Source organism: Thrips palmi, unplaced genomic scaffold (assembly GCF_012932325.1).
Source record: "Thrips palmi isolate BJ-2018 unplaced genomic scaffold, TpBJ-2018v1 HiC_scaffold_1, whole genome shotgun sequence".
In the NCBI taxonomy this organism is placed as follows: domain Eukaryota; kingdom Metazoa; phylum Arthropoda; class Insecta; order Thysanoptera; family Thripidae; genus Thrips; species Thrips palmi.
The window spans coordinates 1,599,955-1,626,700 of record NW_023144620.1 but is presented as its reverse complement, the minus strand read 5'-3'; the positions used below and the strand labels follow the sequence as shown (position 1 = coordinate 1,626,700).

Sequence of the window (26,746 nt, the reverse complement as noted above, 5' to 3'; positions counted from 1 at the left end):
ATTTTTTTCCGACAGTGGTGAAAAGTGTGACAGTGTGAGAAGAGCTGGGCAACACGATGGAAATAGTTTAGAGACGATTGGATGAAGTTTTCATGTCGTTCTCTCTATTTAAGGTAATTGTTTTCTTTTTTATCTTTTTTTTTAAATCGCTGTTTTCAAAGTAGCTCATCTTTGATTTTGATGTGACTTTCCTCACACACTGAAAATCTACCGGCGTGACTTCGTGCTGCTGCAGGGGCGTGAATAAAGTGTCACGCCATTAAACGGCTATGACAGAAAAGTCACGCCAAAAATCGGCGTGACTCAAAAATTCACGCTAATTTTTGGCGTGAATATCTTGTCATGCCGCTTTTTGGCGTGACTTGTCTCGTAAACCGCGTTGTCATTCACGCAAAATGAGGGCGTGACTCACATGTCACGCCGTTTTTCGGCGTAAATTTCATGTCACGCCAATTTTTGGCGTGACTTTTTGTCACGCCATACTTTTGGCCATGTGTCCGACCATTCCGTTTTCAGTGCATGATCCTCTCACACATTAGAAGAAAGTCCTAAAAGAATGTGGTCGGCTCGCCGAAAGTTTCGTTTCTGCATAAGAAAATATGGCCGTTCCCCCCCCTTTTTTTTGTATGCGCGCCTGTGTCCCGAAGCCATGGAAGTGGCGTCGCCGCTCTTTTAACGCAAGGAACGAAGTGTCACTCGTTGATATTTTAGAGCATGAAAACTTCCTTGTTGGCTTTTGTTCATAGGTGCGCACAAAATATTGCGATACTTTGAAATTGGCAGATAATACCCTTGATCTTCCTGTATCGGAAATACACGATCTGCGAATTTAAATGATACTTCCGAAGTTGTCAGTACGATCCAGTTAGGGCAGAAAGTACTAACTACATGTTTATGGAGTTGATATCTTGACTATTGTACCCTTTCCTAAATATGTTATCTTAACTAATCATGGAAATCTGAGCGTGAAATCCCTGGCCTGGCAAATGAATGGAGATGTCAGCAGGAGGCCACAAAAAATGTACTATTCTTAACCTGAACTTTTCTTCCCCAACAAACTTTTATGTAACTGCGGAACATCTCTAGCCAACATCAAGTCTGGCCCAGCAGCACTATTTCACACAGCCTTCAGTGGTTTCTATTGAAACTACCAGTTCTCTATGGAGAACTGAAATCTCATCGTAGTCGGTTAGGGGCCATCTGGGCCGCTTCTACTACCATCAACCAGGACACAAGAATCCGTCTCGTTTCTGGATTAACACGGTAAAAACGTTTCCTGGCTTTCCCAGGACCACTTGGAAATCGCCCATGTCTTCACCATACGCTTCCAGGGCAAAGCAGAAACCTTTTGTACCCTGAACGCATTGTATGAAGAGGGAAGAATTGCACATGAAATAACACATTGCATGTTTTCAATATTTATTCGATTAACTATCAGAAACAGCTTGTAAGATAACTGTATCTTACGGCTTGCAAGATTAAGTGCAGCACTAACAGCTGGTAACAGAATCATAATTATTAACAGCTCTTAAGATTAACCTGACAGCTTGTACGATAAACTGCATACAGCTAGTAAAATAAAAAAATATAAGCTTTCAAGATCAACTGCATTATTGACAGCTTGTGAGTGTAATCAACATCGCCATTTAAAGGACTCAAGGTAAGATGCCGTTGTCGAACTCGGTCATGTCGGTGATCATCTTGTCGTAGTCGGTGACGACCCGCATGTCCCAGGTGAGGCGCGCCGCCGGGAAGGCCGCGGCGAGGCGGGGCCGGGGGTCCAGCTCCAGGGCACTGAGGCGCCGCGGCCCGCCCGGCGCCACGTAGTGGCGCCAGCGCAGCGTGATGGAACGCAGCGCGGTGAGGCGCGGCGCCTGGCGCACCAGCGCCTCCACCTCGCCGTCCAGCGTGCTGTAGTGGGCCTCCACCGTGAGGCTCTCGAGCGAGGCGGGCAGGGCCGACAGGCAGTCGTCGTGCTCTGGGCCCAGGTCGTCGGTGCCGCCATGGCCCAGGTAGTCTTTGTCCGCTTTGCCCAGGTGGCAGCGCATCAGCACGGTCAGCGAGCGGAGGGACGGGTGCTCCGCCAGCAGCGGCAGCCCCGACGAGCAGGGCAGCACGGCGCGGCGCAGCGACACGCACCGGGCCAAGGCACGCGTCACCTGGAGACGAGCGCAGCAGTGGCATCACCAGGACAAAAGACACCCCGTCAAAATGAACTTCCTGCACTGTAAATGATTAGGTAGAATTTCGTACGAGCTACTTGCACGATTTTGTGCATACGTGAAATGCGTAATATCATGCGCGAAACTGAATAAATTTGTGTAAATTGTAGCACAATTTTATGCACGACGGTACACAGGTTTAAAAAGTTGTGCATCACCACGTACAAAATTGTACATAGACATTTAGTGTGTGGGCGAACGCAGCAAGTGTGTGCGCGGCCACACATTTCGAACAGTGTTTACACTAGCGTAGATTTTTATGGTGCATTCGCACAAAATTGAGCAGGCACGTGAAGCGCACGAATTTACGCGTAACAACGTACACTTTCGTGTTTTGTTATGCGCAAATACATGCATTTCAAAACTCATGCACAATTTTGTGACAAGCTTATGCACAAAAAGCTTCATAGTAATTTAGCTTTTTCTAAGGAATGTGCACGCACTCCATCCTACTGATCTTTTTCTTCATAAACAAACAAAAAGCTCAGTATTATAACTGCGCAGCGAATGGTAAAGAGTTCTCAGTAACTTATGACCAATGTCTTCATATTGCGAACGAAGTTCTCTATGACAGATTTGTGTCGTTAAGTGCTGAGAAGTAGCTTAGTATTATGACTGCACGGCATTGCACTCTCATTCCAGGAACGTGACATTACGTTGAAACGAACGTGACAAAATGTCACGTTCGTTTGAGCATTGTGCCACGTTCGTTTAAATGTGAACAAGCTGATTTTTGGCCAATTCACACCCAAACGTGACAAAATGTCACGTTCGTTTGAGCATTGTGCCACGTTCGTTTAAATGTGAACAAGCTGATTTTTGGCCAATTCACACCCAAACGAATGTGACACAATGCTCAAGCGAACGTGATGTCACGTTCCTGGAATGGGAGTATGCTCAGTAGGAGATTGAGAGTGCATGCTTGCACACTAATTTACTAGGGGCCTATGTACTTTTTTGTGCACAGCGCTTGCTCGAAATTTATCAGTTAACTTGCCACGCGATTTGCAGTCGCGCCACCTACCTCGTTTGTCTTTCGTTGCCAGGTGGCCAACTTTTCCAGCTCCACCTCTTCCAGGCTCTTGCAGTGGTTTTCCAGGAGGTGCACGAGCGGCTTCGGGTTCCAGCAGGAGTCGTCACAATCCTTGGGATCGTTGGCTAGCCAAGAAAAGTATTGCCTCACGGTCCTGGGAGCATCAGAAAGGACAACATGGGAACAACTTTCGCAGGTTTATAGAAGCAAGCACTCTTATAGTCCACCCTCATAGTAAAGTGACGTTATGTTGAAAAGAATGTGGCACGACGCCGCGTCGCTTTGAGCATTGTGTCACATTCGTTGAGATGTGAATCAGCGCAAAATGATCGAATTCTCATGTACACTAAGAATTTTTTTTTGTAAATTTACAACAAAACTTCTGCAAATTTTGTGCCACGAACTCGTTGTTTTTGAAAATTACGACACGTTTGTACTTTTACAGGCAGCTTTGTTTTTTGGCGACAAAGAGGGGCACTTTTTTTCGGTCCTAGAAGGCTGTTGCCAAACCTAACCTAACCATGATCATCAAATGAATGAAAAAGTCATCATTTTACGACAGATTGTAAAATTTTGAATCCGTTTGTCTTTGTCAATTTACAGCAAAAGATGTAAAATATTGAAAAGCAGGTCGGTCTGGTGGTTTTGAACCTGTCATGTTTCACTTGCGGCGCACGCTCTTTACCACTGAGCTACAAAGACGTACAGGAATCAAGGTGTCAGCTGTACCATGACACTTGAAGCGCACCTCCGCTTTCTGTTTTCAGACAAACTCCGGTATATGAACAGGAAATCCATTTTTTTTAGAAATTAACAGCATTAGTTGTACTTTGCACTAAACAATAAGATTATATATTATTTTTTCGTAACCGTACGACATGTATTGTACTTTGCAAAAACAAACCATCAAGATAATCCGATTTTAGTTCGTAAATTTACAACATGTGTTGTTCTTTTCAAAAAACATTGTGGTTACCCAATTTCTCCCTATTAATGTACAACAAGTGTTGTACTGTCGAAAGAACAACGAGATCACCTAATTTTTATCGTAGATTTACAACACGTGTTGTATTTTGCTTAAAAACCAGTGAGGTCACCCAATTTTTGGCCCGCCCTTCTATTCAAAAAATGGGGGGAGGGTTTTGGCATTTGCCTTTGTGTCTGTGTTTTTTGTTGTTGTTGTTGTTTTTTTGTTGGCGTCTGTGTAAAAGGGAAAGGAGTTGAGCTAGAGTAACCAGATTTGGAGGGTACTTCAGGAGTACCGTCCAAACAAATAATCCGGGGGTTGCAAATCCCGCCCGGGTCGCACAAGGGCTGCTGCAGGTGCATCAGGGTTTACATGAGCGGGAGGGGGATTTCCGCCATTATTGGTGCTAGCGGGGCACATGGGGGTTATTTTTGGAATGGGGGCGACGAGACAAGATGAATGGACCTGGTCCCGACCCCATCGGCCGCTTTTACCATTGGCCAGACCAGGGATTTTAAAAAAAAGGGGGTCGACCGACTAAAAAAATTATTGCAGATTTCGTTTGGGTCGCAGCAAGCCCTTTTTTCAACGAGGGGTCGGAAAGGGGGTCCAGGACCCCGACTTCGTCTATTAGTCACATCAGGATCTTGAAAAAGGGGGTCGACCGACTAAAAATTTTTTACTTAAGTTTTGGATAGGTCTTGGCAAGACCTCTTAAACGGGGGGTGGGAAAGGGGGGGTCCAGGAGCCCCCCTTCATGAGTTAGGGGAAAAAATGCGACGGACTCGTTTTGCGCTCCTGCTGTGCTTCTATTGCAAGGAGTTGCTGTAGCATGGCAAATATGGGTATTTTCGGAATGAGGGGGAAGAGACAAATGAAATGGGCATATTCTAAGGACAGTTGGAGTAAAAAGTGTAAGGACTATTTCATATTGTGAATAGAAGGGCGGGCCTAAGTCACGATGGTACATCGATAACTTTGCTTTAAACCCCTCACGGTGTGTGTGATGCGAGGGGCCGAAGGCCCGGCCCTTCGACTGGCCAAGTTTGGGGCTGATGCGAGGGGCCCAAGGCCCGAGGGAAAAAGGGCCCCCGGCAGGCAAGCTGGGCCGGCCCCCCTTTGAACCGAGTTGCCGGCGAAGCGAAGCGGAGCTGGCAATTCGGTTCGACGGGAAGGGGGGGCCCTAGCTTTTTAAAGTTAATTTACAACATGTGTTGCACACTAAATTCTTGTGGACTTTTTTGTGCATAGTTATGCATGCGCAGAAACGTCCATATGTTATGTATAATATTATGCATCACTGTGTACATTTTATGCAGGAAGATGCATAAAATGTACACAGTGATGCATAATTTTTACATACCTCATGGACGCTTCTGCGCATGCATAACTATGCATAAAAAATGCGTCCTTATGCATTTAAAAAGTCCATAAGTATGTAGTGTGTGTACTTAGCAAAAAATGGAAAGACCATTCAATTTTTTTCGTAAAACTACAGGGGCTCTTGCAAGCATGAGACAAAACACTTGTAAGCGTGAGACACAGTGATTCGCATTATGTAGTGTGAGACCGTCTCACACTCGGATTTGCAGAGTAATCTTGAGAGCGGCGGTAGGACTCAAAGTTTTCGCTCGCGGTGCTCACTAAATTTGCTCAGTCAAAATATCATATCCGTGTCAGCGAACAGGTTTCTCAGGTTTTTGCCCAGATTATCACAGTTGGAGATACCTGCGCGAAAGCAATACAGTACGTACTGCACTTATGCTACAATAACTTTTTCACGACGTCAATAATGCAATGAAAATGTTGTTTCTTTTGAAATGAGTTCATTATTTCACTTGGAATACTAGCCAGGGGAAGGCCTCCGGCCTCGATGCTGAGCTGGATTCTGATGGAGATGGAAATGCATTTTCATCAGTAGTAAATTTAGATGTGTTTATTTTGAAAATGGGTCTCTTTTCTTTTTGGGGGGTGATAGCCAGGAAGTATGCATTTGCACGAAGGATTGTGATTCGACAATGGTTGGTTTCTCCTTGAATCAAAGGAAGGGTATTTAAAAATCTAAAACTAAATTGTCCAACCAATCCTAACCTAACCTAACGGGCTCGTGACAGATCTTACTCTACTCGTGACAGATCTTTCCCTACTCTCGACAGATCTCATTCTCAAACTAAATGGTCCAACCAATCCTTACCTAACCTAACGGGTTCGTGACAGATCTTACTCTACTCGTGACAGATCTTTCCCTACTCTCGACAGATCTTATTCTCAAACTAAATGGTTCAACCAATCCTAACCAAACCTAACGGGCTAATGACAGATGTTACTCTACTCGCGACAGATCATATCCTACTCGCGACAGATCTTATGCTCAAACTAAATGGCCTATGAAGCTTGGCGTATGGTGCTACGACTATGGAGTTTGGACTATTGAGCTGGGACTGGGCAATATGGACTATGGAGCTTGGACTATGGAGCTTGGACTATGGAGCTTGGACTATGGAGCTTGGACTATGGAGCTTGGACTATGGAGCTTGGACTATGGAGCTTGGACTATGGACCTTGGACTATGGACCTTGGACTATGGACCTTGGACTATGGAGCTTGGACTATGGAGCTTGGACTATAGTGCTTGGACTATAAGGATTGGACTATAAGGATTGGACTATAAGGCTTGGAATATAGAGCTTGGACTATACAGCTTGGACTATACAGCTTGGACTATTGACCTATTGACCTCGGACTACGTATGCATATATGGATATAGGATTAAGATCAATAATAAGATACCTCTAGGAAACTAAAGGTATCCGGGGGGGGGGGACAATTGGGATGTCTAAATTCCCCAACAGGGTGCTTCGCTTCGCTCAGCAAACAGTGTACTTTCAAAATGACCACCATAATATGCTCGGCCATACGTGGGTTATGAACAGTTTAATACGTACTTAAATACATAAAGTCCACGCGCAATGTACGGTGGCGTCTGGCCTTCCCGATCCGATACAGTGACTCAACCGAGGGTGCGTTACTTCGTCCCGTCAGTGTACACCCTTAACTCCAGTCACTGACCTTGACTCAGTCTGGTCTAGTCACTTAAAAAGCCGGCACAAACGCGTAAATTTGCCCCATTTGCAGCATTTTTGTGACGCCTTTCGTAAGATTTGCATTCTAATCATAGTGTAAATTTAGTCCAGTCACCAGTCAGTGTACACCTATTTTTCAAGTGAGGTACCACCCCTCCTACTCAACTTACTTGCCATTGTCGTCTACCTCCGTGAAGTTGTCGTGGTTGCCTCTGGTGACCGTCTTGATGCTCAGGGAGCGCAGCGGCTGCAGCGGCACCGCGGCCACCAGGTGGACGGCGTGGCAGTCCACCGGGCCGAGGTGCAGCGCCGTGAGGTGCGCGGCGAACCGCTTCACCAAGTCCCGCACTTCCTTGGGGGCCGCCCTGTACTCCCAGCGCAGCCCCGCCACCTGCGGAACACCGCTCGGTCACTTACACACCAAAGTCCTCGGGGGTGACCCCACTGTAAAATTTTGTATACGACGCTGTGGGAATGCACTGGAATGTGCAAGATTCACTGCAAGAAACAGTGTGAATAGTACAACAAAAGTACAACAAAAACTGTACAGTGAAAGGACAACAAGGATTGTATAAAGTACAACGAGAATTGCACCACAAACCACAACGAGGCCTGGACCGTACAGCACTCGTCATGCCAGTTCCATTGTACTTTGTACAACAATTGTTGTACTTTGAAAGTACAATAAATTTCCGATAAAAAATTTGCCAGGAATTTGCGTACTTTTGTTGTGGTTTTTTCTTGCAGTGTAAATCTTGCACAATCTAGCACATTTCCCGGAATCACTGTACACCAAAATTTGATAGTGGGTCAAAAACTCGTTCGGGCCCGTCCTCACCTCAGCGGCCGTGTCCAAGAGGGCGGCGCGCAGTCGCCGGGGCAGGTCCCTGGGCAGGGTCACGCAGCGCAGATAGGGCGCGATGCGCAACACCCCCAGGCAACTCGGATGGTTGGACAGCCGCAGCGAAGCGTTGCACCAGGCCCGCTTGTCAGACACCACCTTCCGCCACGCGGGGCTAACCTGCAACCCAATCGTCACGATGGGAAAACATCTCCCAAAAACAAGACTGAAAACTCAGAGGTGAGAAATTAAGCTAGTCTATGAGGTGGAAAAAGAAAAACTTTCTTTGCGAGCGGTGACAATTTTGATCCTCATCCCTTTTACAACATATAGGTTCGTATAGATTGGTAATGGAGCAAACAATACCAAAATTCGGTGAGAATTTTAACTTTCACCACAAGATGGTAAGAAATGTTTCTTGCCAAAATTTTGATTTCAATTCTCACCCTACAATTTCCAGAGTAAAATTTGAATTGAACAAAAGCCAAAATTTAACAAACACAAGATGATGTAGGATTTACACAGACTACTGAATGTCCGCATGCGAAGGATGTAGAAACCTTCCAATGCAGAACACTGACTCAGATTCTGACGGCAATTACCTGGTGCAATGCAAACAGGTCAGTGCTTCGCAGGTACGAGCAAATCTGCAGCAACTCCTCGTGTCGGAGCACATTCAGCGGGTCCACCGCGGTAAGGTCCTCCACCTGCAACATCAACATTGCCCTGTCAATGGTGAATCGCATTGTCACACTGTGACAAAATACTACAGAAAATTCTATTAACAGCTTGTGGTAAGTCTCCGTTAGCCCGCTTTATCTCCGTATGACCTTACAGTATTCTCCGTAGGACCTTACAGTATTCTCCGCGGGACTTACAGTCTTCCAGGTACTACGGAGAACACTGTAAGAGCCTACGGAGAAGGTCCTACGGAGAATCTTGGCAAAAAAATTAACAGAATTTTCCGTACCTTTTTGCCACAGTGCCTTTGACGGCTCTTTTCAGACCAAAAACTAGTAACACCCGACCCTGCACTATCCTCTGTAGGCATTTTATCACACCAAATGACTACGTAGTTTTTTGTGTGCATACTTCGCACAAGATTGTGCACGCGTTTTAAAATGCACGTGTGTGTGTGTGTGGGGGGGGGGGGCTGTAGGCTATACTCACAAGTGGTGATTTGCAGCTGGTCTTGTGGAACTTGTAGTCCGACTTCTGGTGCTCTCTACTGCAGTAGAAGACGAGCTGGCACTTTCCACACTTCTTCAAAACGTCGCCTCGAGCGCCGCACACAGCGCATCTTGCAGCAACGGCAGCCATCACAGGCTAGAATAAATAAGAACCGGTAAGGCAGAATTCTCCACAGGCAGAGGTGAGAATGTTCTCACACGTTACATAGTGGAAAAAATCATGTCCAAATCTGGTCAAATTTCTATTCTCAACATAAGATGATAAGAAATGTGTCTCGCCAAAATTTGGTCAGAATTCTCACTAATTAACAGGCGGGAACACAGAGAGAGGGCGGGGCGTTGTTGTCACGTAAAATAGGCTTAACATGCTTCACTCCAAGAAAAAGTGTAGATAGTACAACAAAAGTACAACAAAAACTAACTGTACAATAAAAGTACAACAGGGATTGTAGAATGTACAACGAGAATTGTACAAACCACAACGAGCCCTGGACTGGCCAGCACTCGTCATGCCGGTTCCGTTGTACTTGAAAAGTACACTAAATTCCTGATAAAAAATTTTCCAGAAATTTGTGTACTTTTGCTGTGGTTATTTTCTGCAGTGTTCCGCTCCAGGCAGCCATCGCTGCTCCACCAGCCGTTCAGATCAGAGAGATGCGCACCCACGCGCACCGTGGAGTCCAACGTGCTCTACTGGGTTGGCCGGGCGCCGGGACGGTAGGCAACCAAACGTGCACCACTAGGCACGCCGCCGGGGCGGTAGGCAACTCAACGAGCACCTCTGGGTCTGCAGGGCGCCGGGAAGGCAGGCAACCAATCAAACGCATGCCCCACTGAGTTGACCGGGCGAGCCCTGACCTGAGCTCCATTTGAGCCCCGCTCCAAAAAAAGTTGAAATTTGACCCAAAATCTTCAAATGGATACTTTTTGGTGTGGGGTTCAAGTAGGCCTCAGGACGGGGCTCAATCCGGGCTCAGGTCGGGGCTCTGGCCATCGGGGCTCGAGTCAGGGCGTCGCACAGCCCGCTCCGATCGGTACCATGCTTGGCTCCGGCTGCGTAGCCGAGCTCGCAACGCGCTGGCTCGCTGCGAGCGGCGGTCGATTCGACGCCAGGCAAGGCAGCGAGCCGCTCGGAAGCCGTCCTTGTCTTACCCATAGAGTGCGTTTGAGTGCGAGAGAGATGCAACACTGAAAACGTTATGGTCGGACACATGGCCAAATTATGGCGTGACAAAAAGTCACGCCAAAAACTGGCGTGGCTGTAGGCTATACTCACAAGTGGTGATTTGCAGCTGGTCTTGTGGAACTTGTAGTCCAACTTCTGGTGCTCTCTACTGCAGTAGAAGACGAGCTGGCACTTTCCACACTTCTTCAAAACGTCGCCTCGAGCGCCGCACACAGCGCATCTTGCAGCAACGGCAGCCATCACAGGCTAGAATAAATAAGAACCGGTAAGGCAGAATTCTCCACAGGCAGAGGTGAGAATGTTCTCACACGTAACATAGGATAGTGGAAAACTTCATGCAGAAATCTGGGGAGAATTTCGATTCTCATCAAGGCGGGAACGCAGAGAGAGGGCGGGGCGTTGTTGTCACGTAGGCTTAACATGCTTCCGCTCCAGGCAGCCATCGCTGCTCCACCAGCCGTTCAGATTCAGAGAGCTGCGCACCCACGCGCACCGGGGAGTCCAACGTGCTCTACTGGGTTGGCCGGGCGCCGGGACGGTAGGCAACCAAACGTGCACCACTGGGCACGCCGGGACGGTAGGCAACTCAACGAGCACCTCTGGGTCCACAGGGCGCCGGGAAGGGAGGAAACCAATCAAACGCATGCCCCACTGTGTTGACCGGGTGAGCCCCGACCTGAGCTCCATTTGAGCCCCGCTCCAAAAATAGTTGAAATTTGACCCAAAATCTTCAAATGGGAACTTTTTGGTGTAGGGTTCAAGTAGGCCTCAGGTCGGGGCTCAATCCGGGCTCAGGTCGGGGGCAGGGTCGACATGAGCCCCCCCGATTGAGCCCCGATGACGACCTGAGCCCCGGCCAGAGCCCCGTTTGAGCCCGACTTGAGCCCCGACCTGAGCCCCGTTTGAGCCCCACTTGAGCCCCACGCCAAAAAAATCTTCCATTTTTGAACTTTTTAGTGAAGATTTTGCATCATATTGCAACTTTTTGGCGCGGGGCTCAAATGGGGCTCAAACGGGGCTCAGGTCGGGGCTCAAAACGGGCTCAGGTCGGGGCTCCGGCCATCGGGGCTCAGTCGGGGCTCAAGTCGCGGCTCGAGTCGGGCTCGGCCGGGGCTCCGGCCGGGGCTCAGGTCATCGGGGCTCAATCGGGATGGGGCTCATGTCGACCCTGCCAGGTCGGGGCTCTGGCCATCGGGGCTCGAGTCAGGGCATCGCACAACCCGCTCCTACCGGTACCATGCTTGGCTCCGGCTGCGCAGCCGAGCTCGCAACGCGCTGGCTCGCTGCGAGCGGCGGTCGATTCGACGCCAGGCAAGGCAGCGAGCCGCTCGGAAGCCGTCCTTGTCTTACCCATTGAGTGCGTTTGAGTGCGAGAGAGATGCAACACTGAAAACGTAATGGTCGGACACATGGCCAAATTATGGCGTGACAAAAAGTCACGCCAAAAACTGGCGTGGCTGTAGGCTATACTCACAAGTGGTGATTTGCAGCTGGTCTTGTGGAACTTGTAGTCCAACTTCTGGTGCTCTCTACTGCAGTAGAAGACGAGCTGGCACTTTCCACACTTCTTCAAAACGTCGCCTCGAGCGCCGCACACAGCGCATCTTGCAGCAACGGCAGCCATCACAGGCTAGAATAAATAAGAACCGGTAAGGCAGAATTCTCCACAGGCAGAGGTGAGAATGTTCTCACACGTTACATAGGATAGTGGAAAACTTCATGCAGAAATCTGGGGAGAATTTCGATTCTCATCAAGGCCAGGGGGTGGCAACAGCCTAGTGCGCGCGTGAAGCTATGCGCGCCGCTCGGGCCGGCAAGGAGCGGCCGGGCGGCTGGGCCGCGCGGCCGAACCAAATTAAACAGAACTTTGTCAAAACTGCATCGAACTGAGTAAACGAGGTCATTTTTAGATTCTACGCAAAATTTCCTATCCGTGAGTGACAATGGAATGGACTTTTGGATATGTGAAACAGTTCTAAAATCAATTTGAAAACCAAATTTACGGCACCAGACAGCCGACTTGAAGTTTCCCTTTCACTAAAAAAGCTATTTCCGTTCGTTTTAGGTCCATACATTCAGCGAGCCGATTGTTGGCCACTATTTTCCGGGTTGCGTGGTACACTTGGAACGCCAATACGACTTCTGTAGCAGAAATGCCGATCCAAAAACTAATTTCCATTTTTGGTCCAAAATTGTATTTTGCAACTTTGGAGGTTAAAAGCACAGTTTGAAATAGGTTTCTCAGCATTGTCAACCTCACTAAGCAACCCAGAATTCAATTCTCTATCGCCCTGCTGTGTTGAATTTGCAAAAGGAGGTCAAACTTCTAATTGAAACAAAAAGGGCCCGAAGCGCTGCAAAACCGCCAAAACAGTTCAAGTATTTTTTGGAGCTTAATGTGTGAAAACTATTTCTCAGATTGTAAATCCAACAACACCACCTTGTAGGCCAGTCAATTCTACAGCTCCATTGTAAGTTTCATCGCAATCGGAGACCAAGAGTAAAGACAGCTATAATAATTGTAAATCCCATCAGTTTGGTTGATTGGTCGAGCGGGCGCAAGTATGAGAAATCGCTGCGGCAGATTTTTGCAGCTAACTTTAAAAAATATTCTGCCGCCTTCACTCTTGGTCTCCGATTGCGATGAAACTTACAATGGAGCTGTAGAATTGACTGGCCTACAAGGTGGTGTTGTTGGATTTACAATCTGAGAAATAGTTTTCACACATTAAGCTCCACAAAATACTTGAACTGTTTTGGCGGTTTTGCAGCGCTTCGGGCCTTTTCGTTTCAATTAGAAGTTTGACCTCCTTTTGCAAATTCAACACAGCAGGGCGATAGAGAATTGAATTCTGGGTTGCTTAGTGAGGTTGACAATGCTGAGAAACCTATTTCAAACTGTGCTTTTAACCTCCAAAGTTGCAAAATACAATTTTAGACCAAAAATGGAAATTAGTTTTTGGATCGGCATTTCTGCTACAGAAGTCGTATTGGCGTTCCAAGTGTACCACGCAACCCGGAAAATAGTGGCCAACAATCGGCTCGCTGTATGTATGGACCTAAAACGAACGGAAATAGCTTTTTTAGTGAAAGGGAAACTTCAAGTCGGCTGTCTGGTGCCGTAAATTTGGTTTTCAAATTGATTTTAGAACTGTTTCACATATCCAAAAGTCCATTCCATTGTCACTCACGGATAGGAAATTTTGCGTAGAATCTAAAAATGACCTCGTTTACTCAGTTCGATGCAGTTTTGACAAAGTTCTGTTTAATTTGGTTCGGCCGCGCGGCCCAGCCGCCCGGCCGCTCCTTGCCGGCCCGAGCGGCGCGCATAGCTTCACGCGCGCACTAGGCTGTTGCCACCCCCTGTCAAGGCCGGAACGCAGAGAGAGGGCGGGGCGTTGTTGTCACGTAGGCTTAACATGCTTCCGCTCCAGGCAGCCATCGCTGCTCCGCCAGCCGTTCAAGTTCGGAGAGCTGCGCACCCACGCGCACCGTGGAGTCTAACGTGCTCTACTGGGTTTGCCGGGCGCCGGGACGGTAGGCAACCAAACGTGCACCACTGGGCACGCCGGGGCGGTAGGCAACTCAACGAGCACCTCTGGGTCCACAGGGCGCCGGGAAGGGAGGCGACCAATCAAACGCATGTCCCACTGAGTTGACCGGGCGAGCCCCGACCTGAGCTCCATTTGAGCCCCGCTCCAAAAAAGTTGAAATTTAACCCAAAATCTTCAAAAAGAAAAAGTTCAAAAATGGAAACTTTTAGGCGTGGAGTTCAAGTAGGGCTCAGGTCGGGGCTCTGGCCATCGGGACTCATGTCGGGGCGTCGCACAACCCGCTCCGATCGGTACCATGCTTGGCTCCGGCTGCGTAGCCGAGCTCGCAACGAGTAATCCCATTTAAGAAAAGACACTTCGTGGTACGACCCCCTCCGATCGTCCTTATTTTTTGTGGGCATGTTATCAACCTAAAAAGACGACAAAAGCCAAAATATTATGTCCGGCAAAAATTTATTGGCTGAGTTATAGCCCAGCAAAGTTACACAAACATGAATTTGGGTATTTTGCCTCATGCGATCAATGTTTGCACCAAGTGGCTGCGACAGGCGCCCTGTTACGTAAAATTGTCCAAGGAACAAGATTTTGCCCACAGATCGGACCTGCGGCCAATATTTCTTGACAATATGGCCTAAAAACCACTAAAAGTTGACTAAAACAGCACATTTGTCTCGGGATTTTCGGGATATCATAATTTTGTTGGCCCTCGAGTGCCTTGAATCGATAGAAAAAATCGTTCTGAATCCAATGAGCACCCGCCTACCTTTGTATCTCCAGCCGTTTAGAAGTAATGGCGCTCCAAAGCTTGATTTTTGGGAAATTTCGCGTCGTCTAAGCGCTAATGCATAGCCAAAAACGCGAATTTTCCCAATGGGATTACTCAACGCGCTGGCTCGCTGCGAGCGGCGGTCGGTTCGATGCCAGGCAAGGCAGCGAGCCGCTCGGAAGCCGTCCTTGTCTTACCCATTAGCCACCTTGAGTGCGAGAGAGATGCAAGATGTGCTCGCTCGTCGAGCGCTGTGATCACACCTCCGCCGCCAGAGCCGAGGCAGCCGAACCCAGCCAAACCCAGCTCGTTGCCTCGGAAGGGGAGACCCACGGCCCATCATCGTCCGTCTCTCTCGCACAGCCTAGGTAGAGCCGGCCGCGCTGGCGGCTTACGCGCTAAGTGATCTTCATCATGACCACGATGAACCAAAAATGATTGCCTTCCTTTCGGGCGCGTCACTATCACTGCAAAGCCGGTGGTAAGTTTAATTGCCACAAATTTGGCAAGCCGTTTTGAATGCCAAAAATTGGCAAGCTTAGCCTGGGAATACCCCACAGCTTGCCAAAATGCGGCAAGCTTGTGAAGATTTCTGACCATAGCTTGCCAAATTTTGGCATTCAAAACGGCTTGCTAAATTTCTGGCAAGTAAACTTACCACTGGCTTTGCAGTGATTGCTGGACCACAAACGATGGAACGCCCCCACTGGACAAAGGTTTAGGTGACGAGCGCAGACATGTCACCTGACGCTGCCGCGCTGCTCGCGGCTGCCGCCTCCCCGCTTATCACCGCCGGATGCCGCGTCGCCCGGTCTGTTTACATCGTAACCGAACGCCACACCGGCCGGCAAACTAACGGATAACGATGCAAACTTTTTCGCGGGCCAGAAGACGGGTGGAGGCGGCAAAAATCCCAGACGGTTTTTGAGCTCCAGAGTGCGACTCGAATCGAAATGGCCCCACCAATGGATTGCCCTCTGAACTAGGGATGGATTGTTGAGGTCACACGTTCTGGAGCTCAAAGCTCTCCTCCAGTGGGGTTGAAAAGTTTTTCATATCTGTCTGTCTGTGTCTGTGTGTGTGTCTGTGTACACTACCCCTCCTGAACGGCTCGACTGAAACCTACTTTAGTGACGGTCGCGACATTGACATTGACGGCGTGGCGCCACGCGGACCTACCAGCTGTTCGGGGCGGTGCGGCGTACGCGGCTAAGTCCCACAGAGGGCAGAGTCTCGGGCAGGGCCTCCGTTGGCTGGAGAGGTGTTGAACTGCTGCTGCTCCTCGCCGATGTGGTGCCAGCCCATTGGTCGGTGGTGGTTTAAATACGGTTTCTGCAGCCATTTTCGAACTCAACTCCTGTGTGTTCAAGTTGTGCATCCTAAAATTCGAATGCACTCCTTGGGATAAGGTCACCACTGCAGTTTCGAGCGCTATTTAAGAGGCGTTGTTCGCCGGGTAGTTATGGGCAGTGCGGCTTGAGCATGCCTCCAGAAGAGTTCGTCGCGCCTGCGGTGTCGGAGCTGTCAGAAGCTGACCTCGACCCCACTGCACAGTGGAGCGAAACGCCAAAAAATGCGACATCGTGCGACATAAAATTAATTTCCGATCTGTCAGCTTTTTTCACGGCATATGGTCATTTCATGATGTTATCTAGTAAAAGAAATGATTTCCTAGTATTGGCTAGGCTTGTAGAGCTAAAAATCGCGAAAAACATAAAAAATTTGTACCAAAATCTGCCATTTTTTACACGTCTTTTGCCCGTAAAACTGACATTTTTTCGATTCTGCAACTTTTCTTAACAGATTCTGAAAGCTAAGGACAAGGCCTACAACTTTTGTTTTGGTCGCAACGCTGTAGCGAGGTCGGCCATTCGACTTTTTTGGCCTCAAAGGTTTTTCTTTTAATAAATTTCATTGGAAAATTATTCCTATTTTGACAAGTTTAGGTACTTCTGGGCCCCTGCAGTCCGCTTTACATCCCAACCAGTTTCAATTCATCCAATCGAGTTTATAAGAACCGGAAATACATGTAACGAGGCAACACAGACCTCAAGGGCTCAAAAATACCTAAATTTGTCAAAATTTCTTTTACTAGATTACATCATGAAATGACCATATGCCGTGAAAAAAGCTGACAGATCGGAAAATAATTCTATGTCGCACGATGTCGCATTTTTTGGCGTTTCGCTCCACTGTGCACTGTGCCAGACGACACTCCCGTGCTGGAGTTCGAGTTAGTGCCGCCTTTGGCGACCGGCAGTCCTCGGCGCGTCCGCGTGCGCGATCCCACGTCTCCTTGGAAGCAAGACTTCGCGGTCTTGGTATCGTCTTTCCACGCAACGACCACACCAAACGCACCAAACGTGGTCTAGACCACACCAACTGATGCGGTCAAAATGGCACCCATTTGACCACGCCAGTTGGTGCGGTCTAGACCACGTTTGGTTTTTCAGTATTCATTTTATTCGTACTACGATGCGATTCTTCGTAGAGGTGGTTTTCCCAGGAAGCCTATGGTAGAGACATAGGCGATTTCCAGGGAGTTCCTGGGAAAACCAGGAACCGTTTTCACCGTGTGTGGGAGTGGGCATGGCGCGGGACAGTGAACACCGGGTCGGCCCGTTCCATTGGTGGTCCTTCCCTCCGCGGGCACGGCCATCGTCCATGCTTCGGCGTGCTGGCGTGCACCCGGCCTCCCTCGCCACGCCGCGAAGAAAACTGATTCCGAGAGCCGTCGTTTTCGTCGCTGTCTCTCTCGCACTCATAGGGCGTCCCGCAGTGTAGGTGCGAGAGAGAGAGAGAGAGAGAGAGAGAGAGAGAGAGAGAGAGAGAGAGAGAGAGAGAGAGAGGAGAAAGAGAGAGAGAGAGTCCAGAACGATTCTCGGAATCAGTCTCCTACACAGCTGGTGTCTTGACGGCCTGGCCACCGGAAATCCACGGGTATGGCCTGAGCCCGCGCACGGCGGCGGCAAGCACTGCGTGACTCACGCACTGCACTGCAACTGCATACCCGGCCAGGTCGTCTGTCTCACACCCACAGTGAATCCGGTGCATGGAGCCAAGCCGCTTTTGTTTACATTAGGCCTGGCGAGCGCTACGGCCTGTGCCTCGCAACTCCAGTCACATCAAAGCACAGCAGAGCCACCGCCATGGCGGCTGTTATCGTCTCCCCCCCCCCTCACGTCACCCGGCCCTTCACGGAAAAAAAGAATATTGTAGCAACAAACTTGGGATAGCACAACAAACTTTGTTAGGCGTACTATCAATTTAATGTCAGAACGAAAACTTTTTGCTCTCTCGGCATATAAATCGTGAAGAGTGCAAACCTTTGACTTTTTCCATTTTTAAGTTATTTAGTTCTCCTAATATCGTTCGTTGTCGGAACGAAATGTTCTTTACGCCTAACAACTTTTTTTAGCTGTCCCAAAATCAACATACATTTTCGTTGCCGAATCAATTTCTTTTTTTTTTCGTGTTCTAGGCGCAAGTACACTGAAAACGTAATGGTCGGACACATGGCCAAATTATGGCGTGACTGAAAGTCTCGCCAAAAATTGGCGTGACACGAAATTCACGCCGAAAAACGGCGTGACATGTGAGTCACGCCCTCATTTGGCGTGAATGACAACGGGTTTACTGTGACAAGTCACGCCAAAAAGCGGCATGACAAGAAATTCACGCCAAAAATTGGCGTGAATTTTTCAGTCACGCCGATTTTTGGCGTGACTTTTCTGTCATGCCGTTTAATGGCGTGACACTTCATTCACGCCCCTGCAGCGGCACGAAGTCACGCCGATAGATTTTCAGTGATACGTACGGATGGAATCGATTTCATCTGCGAAACGCTGAGGTACATCAAACACGGGTGGCCAGAGCCCGCGTAACATTCCGCTGACCAGACAACGAAGATTCCAAGTTTTCGCGGTTGAGAGCATGGCATCTGTCGCCTTGGTCACCATGCAGTGGCCCTTCGCCCGCGAGAACTCAGAGCACTTTGTTTTCTGGTCAGATCACAAACACAAAATACAAAGAGCACATTCCCATAGCAAAAGCAGTAAATCCGTATGCAGTAAATTGGGGTAATTAATTGTGTTCAGATAAGAAAATTTGCGTAACGTCATGCTGTGGAAGGGGTTGAGCGGTCTAGACCGTCGCAACGCTGCGTTCCGTACGGGGAGAGAAAGGGGGGGGGGGGGGAAGGTCATATAAGATAGGTCTGCGCAACCGAGATGCATGCTGGGAGACCGGACAGCTAATCCCTCCCGAATCCGTCGCCGGCTGCAGCGGAGGACCGCCTACCTGCCTGCCAGCCTGCCTGCCGGCTTGCCCGGTCTCCCCGCATGCATCTCGGGGGGGGGTTAAAGTGTCCCAAAACCTGCGTAACGCACGCAATTGGGGGGGGGATAAAGTGTCAAAACCTGCGTAACGCACGCAATTTGGGGGGAAAAGGGGGGATGGGGGGGAGAAAGTGTCAAAACCTGCGTAACGCACGCAATTTGGGGGGAGGGGGGCGAGAGCGTCCTGCTTGGACCGTGACCGGAAGGCGACTGACGGCGTCCGTCCTTGCCCTTTGAGCCCCGCGTTTAAATTCCCGTCAACCGTCAAGAACCCTTCCTCGCACGTCGATAGGCCGCGCGTTTGAGACCAACCAATGGAATATGCTTCGCTCACAGAGACGTAAGGTAAGGGGTACTTCGCCTCCTGATAAAATAATCATAACTGCCAGACACATACCAGACAATCTTAATTGTCAGAGCTATCCTCACTGCACAAAAGCACTGCACAAAGTCCGTTACGCTTACATACTTCATAAAGTCAGCTTTCTGAACGCCTTGTTAAAAAGTTTCATGCTTAGTGTTTAAGAGATGTCGCGATTGTTGCAATGTTGTAGTGAAGATAGTTTCCTGAACACTTTCAGATACCTCTACAGTTACGCAGGACAGTTCTCAATCTGCACTGACGTTAGGATTTTCTTGGCTCTGATCTGGCAGCTACGATCATTCTATTGGGGGGCGTCGACTTTGGTCTACTGAACAGATGCTTACCTCTTCGGTTTGATCCGGAAGCTGTCCAAAGCAACGCTTCTCACGGGTGGAGTCCGAACGCAGCTCGCTGGTCACAGCACAGAGATGCGGCACCGACAGGTCACAGCACAGAGACGTCACCAGCTACTGAAGCACAGACAGGTCACAGCACGAATGGGGCACAGAGCGGTCACAGTTCACACGACAACCCACGGCACGAGCGAACGCTTAGACGACGAAGCACGCAGCGCGACGCAACGTGGAGCTATACGCATGTACTCCCAGTAGGACCGCCGAGGGCGCACTGACTGACTGGAACTGGACTGGATTGGTTGGGAGGGGGGAGGGGGTTGGGGATGGTCCCAGGACCCAGACCGTTGCGGCGGCGGGGCGGGGACGGGGGCGGCGGGCGGGTGGGGGTGACTGCTAGCCGCTGCTAGCCGAGCCGGCCCCCAGCGCGGATCCAGATCACTCTCCCTTGAACGCACGCTGTGCAATGCAAACATGTCATTTTGATAGAGCCGGGCTCGAAGCCGACACTGAGAATGAGTGTCAGCACCATCACCCTTCAAATGGGTGGTACAACTTCGCTGCCCAATTTTAGATGGCGAAAAATTCATTGGCGCAACAAACAGCTGGATTTTTGGAATTTTCTGATAAAGTTTATCGCCATCCTGGACAAACGGCTGGCAGGAACTTGACCAATTTAGGTTTCCAGGTGGGCCGCTACCCAACCCTGAAGTCAAAAGTCCCGGACACCAAGTAGGTTTGTGGCCAGAGCTCCTTTGGGCTTGAAAAAAATTACCACTTCCTCTTCCGCCTGAACGGCGACCTAGTGGCACGTCCTCGTATCTCAGAAAGTACTGAGCGTAGAACGAAACTGACTTCGGCGTTGGGTATTGCCGCGGGTATTGCTGAGACCCGGAGGCCTCTACGCCACATAGGGGTCATCGTGGTGGCCCCGGAAGGACGTCATCGGGGACCTCACGGCGTGGCCGACAACGTTACCCAAATTTGGGCGATGATTTTTTGCCTGCCCAAAATTTAGTCACCGCTGACTCGTCACCCAAATTTGAGCGACGATGCGCGCGCCACCCAATGAAAGGGTGATTGTGGTGACTCGTTCATTCTCAGTGGAAAGGCATACGATCGACGTGTATTCGGCGTGTATTACGACATTGAAATGCTGAAATTTGGCACATTTGACCTTAAAATGGTGTTGCACTCACTGGCCAAGTTGCCAATCTCGCAAAGTGCGTAAACGGCTTCGCTTCACGCGCTCCCTTGGCCGACCCCACCCCCCTGTCAAATCGCATCTAGAGTTTGAGCCACCGGGGGTAACGGCTCTTTGATTTCGTGTCAGCGCCGGATTACTCAGATAACCTGTGATTTTCACTGAAAATTCGCCAATATTGACCCGTATTACAATCCACGCTGTCAGCCGGATTACCGGTGTTGTTACCCCCACACCCTCCGCGCCGGCGGTGTTGTTGTTCTGGACACGATGTAGGAACGCTCCTACATGGCGTTCTGGCCCACTGTGCCGGCCAGGGGCCGCGGGAACGGCAAGAAGCTGTATATTGGGCATTCCCTTTCGATGTTTGGATCTGCATGACGTTGCAGGCGCAACGTGGCAGCTGCGCCAGTGCACTGGACTGATTCCAAAAGTCGTTTGCGTCGCTCGTCGATCTCTCTCACACTCATGGGGCGCTCCGTGTAGGTGTGAGAGAGACAGCGCGACGTAAACGACTCTCGGAATCAGTCTGCTGCCCTCTCCAGTTACGAGCGCGGGTCACTTGACGCCGCCGCCGCGCTCCTCGCGGCCGCCCTTCCCCTCTTATCACCGCATGCCGCGCCACCCGGCATGCAATCGGTTGGGGAAATAATGAGACACCGAAACCTTGTTTATCGCCGTTTTGAAGGAAAGACTTTTCGGTACTAAGAGGAGGCTAAAGTAAGGCCCGCCGAGCGCGCTAAAATTACCTACCCTACCCTACCTACCCTAGAATTACGGCGCATCGTTACAGGCATCGACGTGAAAATTGGAGACGCGTTACAGAACAAGATTACCTAAAGGGTGGCGGTCGCCAAATTTCCATATCTTGCGCACAGCCGCTCTGGCTGTGGCTCAACTTCATTCAAAATTTCTAAGCTAGAAATTTAACGCATCAGATATTCGGGAGAAAATCTGACCTGACTGGCGGCAAGGATGACTCTTTAGGAACGCACGTGCAAAGTTTCAGATTTTTTGGTCAAGGCGTTTGCGAGAAAACAAAATTTACGTATCGGTCTACATTGCCTCCCGAGTCGGGGCGCTCCGGCCAGCGCGCTCGGCGGGGCTCACTTTAGACTCCTCGTAAGGCCGTTTTTTTTGGATCGCCAAAACAGGTACTGAAAGTATCACCATTGGATTTACAGTTTTGGATAACTTCATCGCTTTAGAATATCGACGATTTCATCAAAAGTCAATGAAATTTTCTTTTAAGGTATTGGCTAAGTTACCGGTAAGGAAGGAAATTCACAGTTCACAATTCACAGTTCACAGATAGAGTGAGGGGTGAGGCGGGGAGTCTTCACAGTTCACAACTCACAGCTCCCCGCCTCACCCCTCACCCTATCTGTGAACTGTGAATTGTGAACTGTGAATTTCCTTAACTTGATATAGCCATAGCATGAGCGTGACACCAATGTCATTTACAAGTTAGATGTCATTCGAGGACGAAAAATTAAGCCTGGAAACATTTACTAAGTATCAATTTAAATTTTCAGTGCGTCTGAAACCGAGATATTTTCTACCTTGACTGAGAGTTTTTTTTTCTGCCTTGAATGACTGTAGCTTGCGGGCGTTCGAAGACTCGCGCTTCAAAGCAGGTTGGCCAACGTGCGGAAGTCCGCAAGATCCGAGCTTAGCCTGGGAAAGCCTGCAAAATCTGCGGACGTTTTTTTATACAGTGAACAATTACTTTGACGCACACTCATTCAAGGCTTTGGCAGATATCAGTTGTCAAGACACTTTTGTTTTCCAGGACTGGTAGTTCTAAAGGCCCGAAAGAAGGAAAAGTTATTCATATTGCAATTGCAATTGAGTGAGGGTTGTTTATGTTGTGGAGTTGTCTTGGAGAGCTCTGATCAATTTGACAAGTATGCTTTCGTGGCAGTGATTGATTCTCCTTGACCTGTGTTTCAATCTTCGCTCCGTGTGTTGCCCAGCTTCTAATTTTAAATCGCTTTATTGGGAACTCTTCTTACATGTAGTTTTCCGCAGCCCGAAAAGCACCGTTCGTGTTTCGGGAGGTGCCGGCAATTTTCATGCTTGCTCTAGTCTTTGCGGGATGTAGCTCATCATGTTTTCCGGCGAGAAGATCAAAGTCTTCAGTTTTCCTTTGAGCTTACATTTCGGATCAAGGCACGCCGAAATGCGTGCTGCTGCGGCGCTCCCATCTCCCCGCAGCTACACCTGTTCAGGCTGCAGAACTTCGAACTGCATCTGTTTGCGCTGTTTGAAGTCCAGTAGCAATCCCTCTATTCATTCTTGAGAATGGAAGCCAACCGGGAAAACTGTAATGTACCTCTGACTTACCATTGGCATTTTTAACCTGTCAACAGAAAATGGTTGCTGTTTCGGAGATGTCAGCCTATGAAGTGTATCAGCGTAATAATGCTGATAAGAGGCAAGAGAATGCTACTAGGCTCAAGGAGAAAAGGAAGAGAAAGATTGTGAAACGAAAGCAGTTCAAGCTGAACGCATTGGCTGCCAGTGAGTTACTTGAAGCTGCTTCAGAACATTCGAAGAGAAGCTCTGTGCAAGATTCTGAACCAACCACACTCGGTGAAAAGGAACCAATGGTCACTATTGTTGAAGGTATGGCGTAGCCTTCATTTGAGCTTTGCAATGATCTTATTCGTTCATGATCGGTACATCTTTGTTTTCAGCCCCCAATAAGACTAAGTTGAACAATGGTTCTGTACAGGAGAGAAAAAAGTGAGTACCCACAATCATGGGGAGTGTGTTTCAATTTTGACTCTTTACTAATTTTTATGTTTATCCTTTAGGAAAAACAAATCTGAAGATACTCTGAATAGTGTGCAAGTCAGTAAGAAGTCAAACAAGAAAACTACTTTGGCTATAAAAGATTCTCTCACTGATGTGCCGTCAGCAGCTAAGAAAGATTCTCGTGCAGATTTGTCCTCAAGTGCCAAGGGAAACGGGCATCCAACTGTGTCATCTAAGGCTAAGAAACAATCTTCTTCTACAGTCCAGTCAGGTTCCAAAGTTTCAGAATCTGAATCAATATCTTTGTCAGATTCTGAAAGCAGTGTACATATTGCTGAAAATTTCTTCTCATGGTTAATGGATCCCATTAGCAAAGAGGATTTCTTCAGGTACTTTCTTTTTATTTTTGATCATATTTTTAAATTTCTTTTTCCTTCCCTCCTGTCTGTATTCTGATTGATTAATTAGTGCCCCTTGGGTTTATTGCATTCAGTCTTTATTGGGAGAAGAGACCTGTCCATATTTGTCGAGAAGAAAATCGTGACTATTATGGTGGTCTTTTGTCAACAACTGGCATTGATGATATGCTGCGCAAGAATAATATCCTGTACGGGAAAAATATTGACATCACATCATACAGCAATCAAAAAAGGGAAACTCTGAATTCGGTGAGACCTAATTTACTGTTACATTACGGGCCTTTCTCAATCCTTCTATTGTCTCCTCTTAATTTTCATCTTTATTATAGACTGGACGTGCCCATGCTGCAGTTGTGTGGGACTACTATCGCAATGGTTGTAGCATACGTCTGCTGAACCCTCAGACTTATCACCCTCAACTGAGAGAGCTGAATGCAAGGCTTCAGGAAGTGTTTGGTTCTTTTGTTGGAAGCAATGCTTACCTCACTCCCCCCAACTCTCAAGGATTTGCACCGCACTATGATGACATAGAGGCATTTGTTCTACAAATTGAAGGCAGCAAAATGTGGCGTGTATATGCTCCAAGGTTTGATTAATTTCTTCTGCATCTTACTTGAATCTGGGCCCTTGCGGAACCTGATCTTTGAACTTCTTTCAAGGAATGCAAGTGAAAGATTGCCTAGAACTTCTAGCCCTAGTTTTACTCAAGAAGAGATTGGTGAACCACTTCTTGAAGTCTACTTAAAAGCAGGGGATATTTTATATTTCCCTCGGGGATTTATTCATCAGGCAAATACTGTGCCAGGCGAGCATTCCCTGCATGTGACTATATCAGCATATCAGAGAAATTCCTGGGCAGACTTGCTCGAGAAGGTTGGTTAAAATGGTCAACCCCCAATGAATGTCATTTGAACAATCTCTTGGTGAATATTTAGTATTGTACTGATGTATGTGCATGTACCCTTTAGCTTGTCCCAGCAGCTTTATCTTGCGCTATTAATGAAGATGAAGACTTTAGAAAGGGCTTGCCTCTTGATGCAATGAACCACTTAGGAGCAGTTCATTCTGATTCAGAATCACCCGAAAGAGAGGCTCTTATGAAGAAATTAAAGCGACTGTTCAACAAGCTCTTTGACTACGCCCCTGTAGATGCAGCTTCTGATCAGCTAGCAAAGGACTACATTCATGGAGCACTCCCACCATGCTTGTCATCAGGTATGGTGTTGTTTGAGACCACTCACTTTTTTTTTTCTTCTTCTCCCTGAAGTTTGCCTAGCCTAGTCTCACTTTTGTCTCTTTTCTTTCTTAGCCGAAAAGAAATGTTCAGTGCTGGGAAACAGTGATAGAATGTGGGAAAATGGCCAGTGCCAAGGAGCTGTCATATTATCACTTGAGACGCCTCTCAGAATCACTCGTGCCAATGTCTTGAGGTAAGTTTGCCCTCAGTTTTTTAAAGTTGCTCTTCATAACTTATTGTTTGTTTTGTCTTTATAGATTGGTCTCTGAAGAAGAACCTGATTGTGTGAAACTGTATCATTCTATTGAAAACTCATTGGAATATCATGGGGAAGAAATTCAGTGGATTGAAATTCCTGTTCATTTTGCTCCTGCAGTAGAACATTTAATTATTTCATACCCAAAATTCACCCCAATTAATGACCTGCCTCTTGAAAATGATGCAGATAAGGTATGAAAATTTATTTATTTTTGAAGCTTTACAGTAGTGATGCTCTGATCGAATTAGTTTTGATAGGTGTTATTTACGTGTCTCCACTTACTCTCTCCTAACAGATTCAATTAGCTACCGAATTGTGGGAACGTGCCCTTGTTCTTACTCAAAAACCCCTTTCTGTGGTTATTGACAATGGTGTTGACGTTGACGACGATGATGACAAATGAATTAATGATTGACAGATTTACCTGGATTTGCCCTCAGAAATTTTTCACTGTAATCTTTTTTTCCTTTTTTCTTTTTCTTTTCTTTTATTTCTTTTGGGAGGGGGCGGGGGATTGATGAGGGGGACTTTCATGTATGACATGTGAAGATTCCTCATGCGACAGAAATGTTCTGTTTGTACATGTTTCTTGGGAATAGACCATGAAACGCAATTGTTACCCATCCTCTTCCAGCTTGTACAAGAACTTAGTTTGTAATGTTTTGGGCTGTGATTTTTACATAAACACAATCATTTTGTATCTTTTGATATTTTGTGTCAATTAGCATGCGCCTATTTTCTATTAGTTGAGGCATGGAGATGTATTTTGTCGTTGTTTTTAAATCATGCCAACTGTTTCCGCTTTTCTTTACATACTTTGACTCAGGATGATTGTTGTCACATGAAAGCAATTAAAAAGGTCAACGTTAATTTATCTCTTTACTCATCCTGTATGGGTCTTGCCTTTATTTACAAACCTGCACAAGTGAATGTCTTGAAGTCTCTATGGAAGTTGCATTATTCATACCACT

The 26,746-nt window shown here is 47.9% G+C and overlaps 2 protein-coding genes across 12 annotated transcripts; one reads left to right on the top strand and one right to left on the bottom strand.

Moving 5' to 3' along the window:
* Positions 1 to 1,402: 1,402 nt before the first annotated feature.
* Positions 1,403 to 20,690, bottom strand: LOC117645168. The gene is made up of 10 exons (XM_034385156.1): positions 20,672 to 20,690; positions 19,888 to 20,010; positions 11,997 to 12,152; positions 10,613 to 10,768; positions 9,317 to 9,472; positions 8,749 to 8,853; positions 8,144 to 8,326; positions 7,476 to 7,696; positions 3,247 to 3,409; positions 1,403 to 2,159 (listed from the first exon to the last, which is right to left on the bottom strand). Exons 3-10 carry the CDS (start codon positions 12,144 to 12,146, stop codon positions 1,656 to 1,658), a joined length of 1,638 nt encoding a protein of 545 aa, XP_034241047.1. The 5' UTR covers positions 12,147 to 12,152; positions 19,888 to 20,010; positions 20,672 to 20,690; the 3' UTR covers positions 1,403 to 1,655.
* Positions 19,380 to 26,658, top strand: LOC117645121 (ribosomal oxygenase 1-like). 11 transcript variants are annotated; one of them, XM_034385058.1, is made up of 11 exons: positions 19,380 to 19,524; positions 23,473 to 23,728; positions 23,800 to 23,848; positions 23,920 to 24,249; positions 24,354 to 24,528; positions 24,609 to 24,865; positions 24,939 to 25,152; positions 25,248 to 25,494; positions 25,589 to 25,709; positions 25,774 to 25,966; positions 26,071 to 26,658. In XM_034385058.1, the coding sequence occupies exons 1-11, from the start codon at positions 19,501 to 19,503 to the stop codon at positions 26,176 to 26,178; spliced, it is 1,974 nt and encodes a 657-aa protein (XP_034240949.1). In that variant the 5' UTR covers positions 19,380 to 19,500; the 3' UTR covers positions 26,179 to 26,658. The 11 variants fall into 11 exon arrangements, with proteins under 11 accessions (XP_034240949.1, XP_034241035.1, XP_034240960.1 ...); XM_034385144.1 differs by having other exon boundaries at positions 19,498 to 19,519; XM_034385069.1 differs by lacking the exon at positions 19,380 to 19,524 and adding an exon at positions 22,311 to 22,352.
* The last annotated feature ends 88 nt before the right edge of the window (positions 26,659 to 26,746 follow it).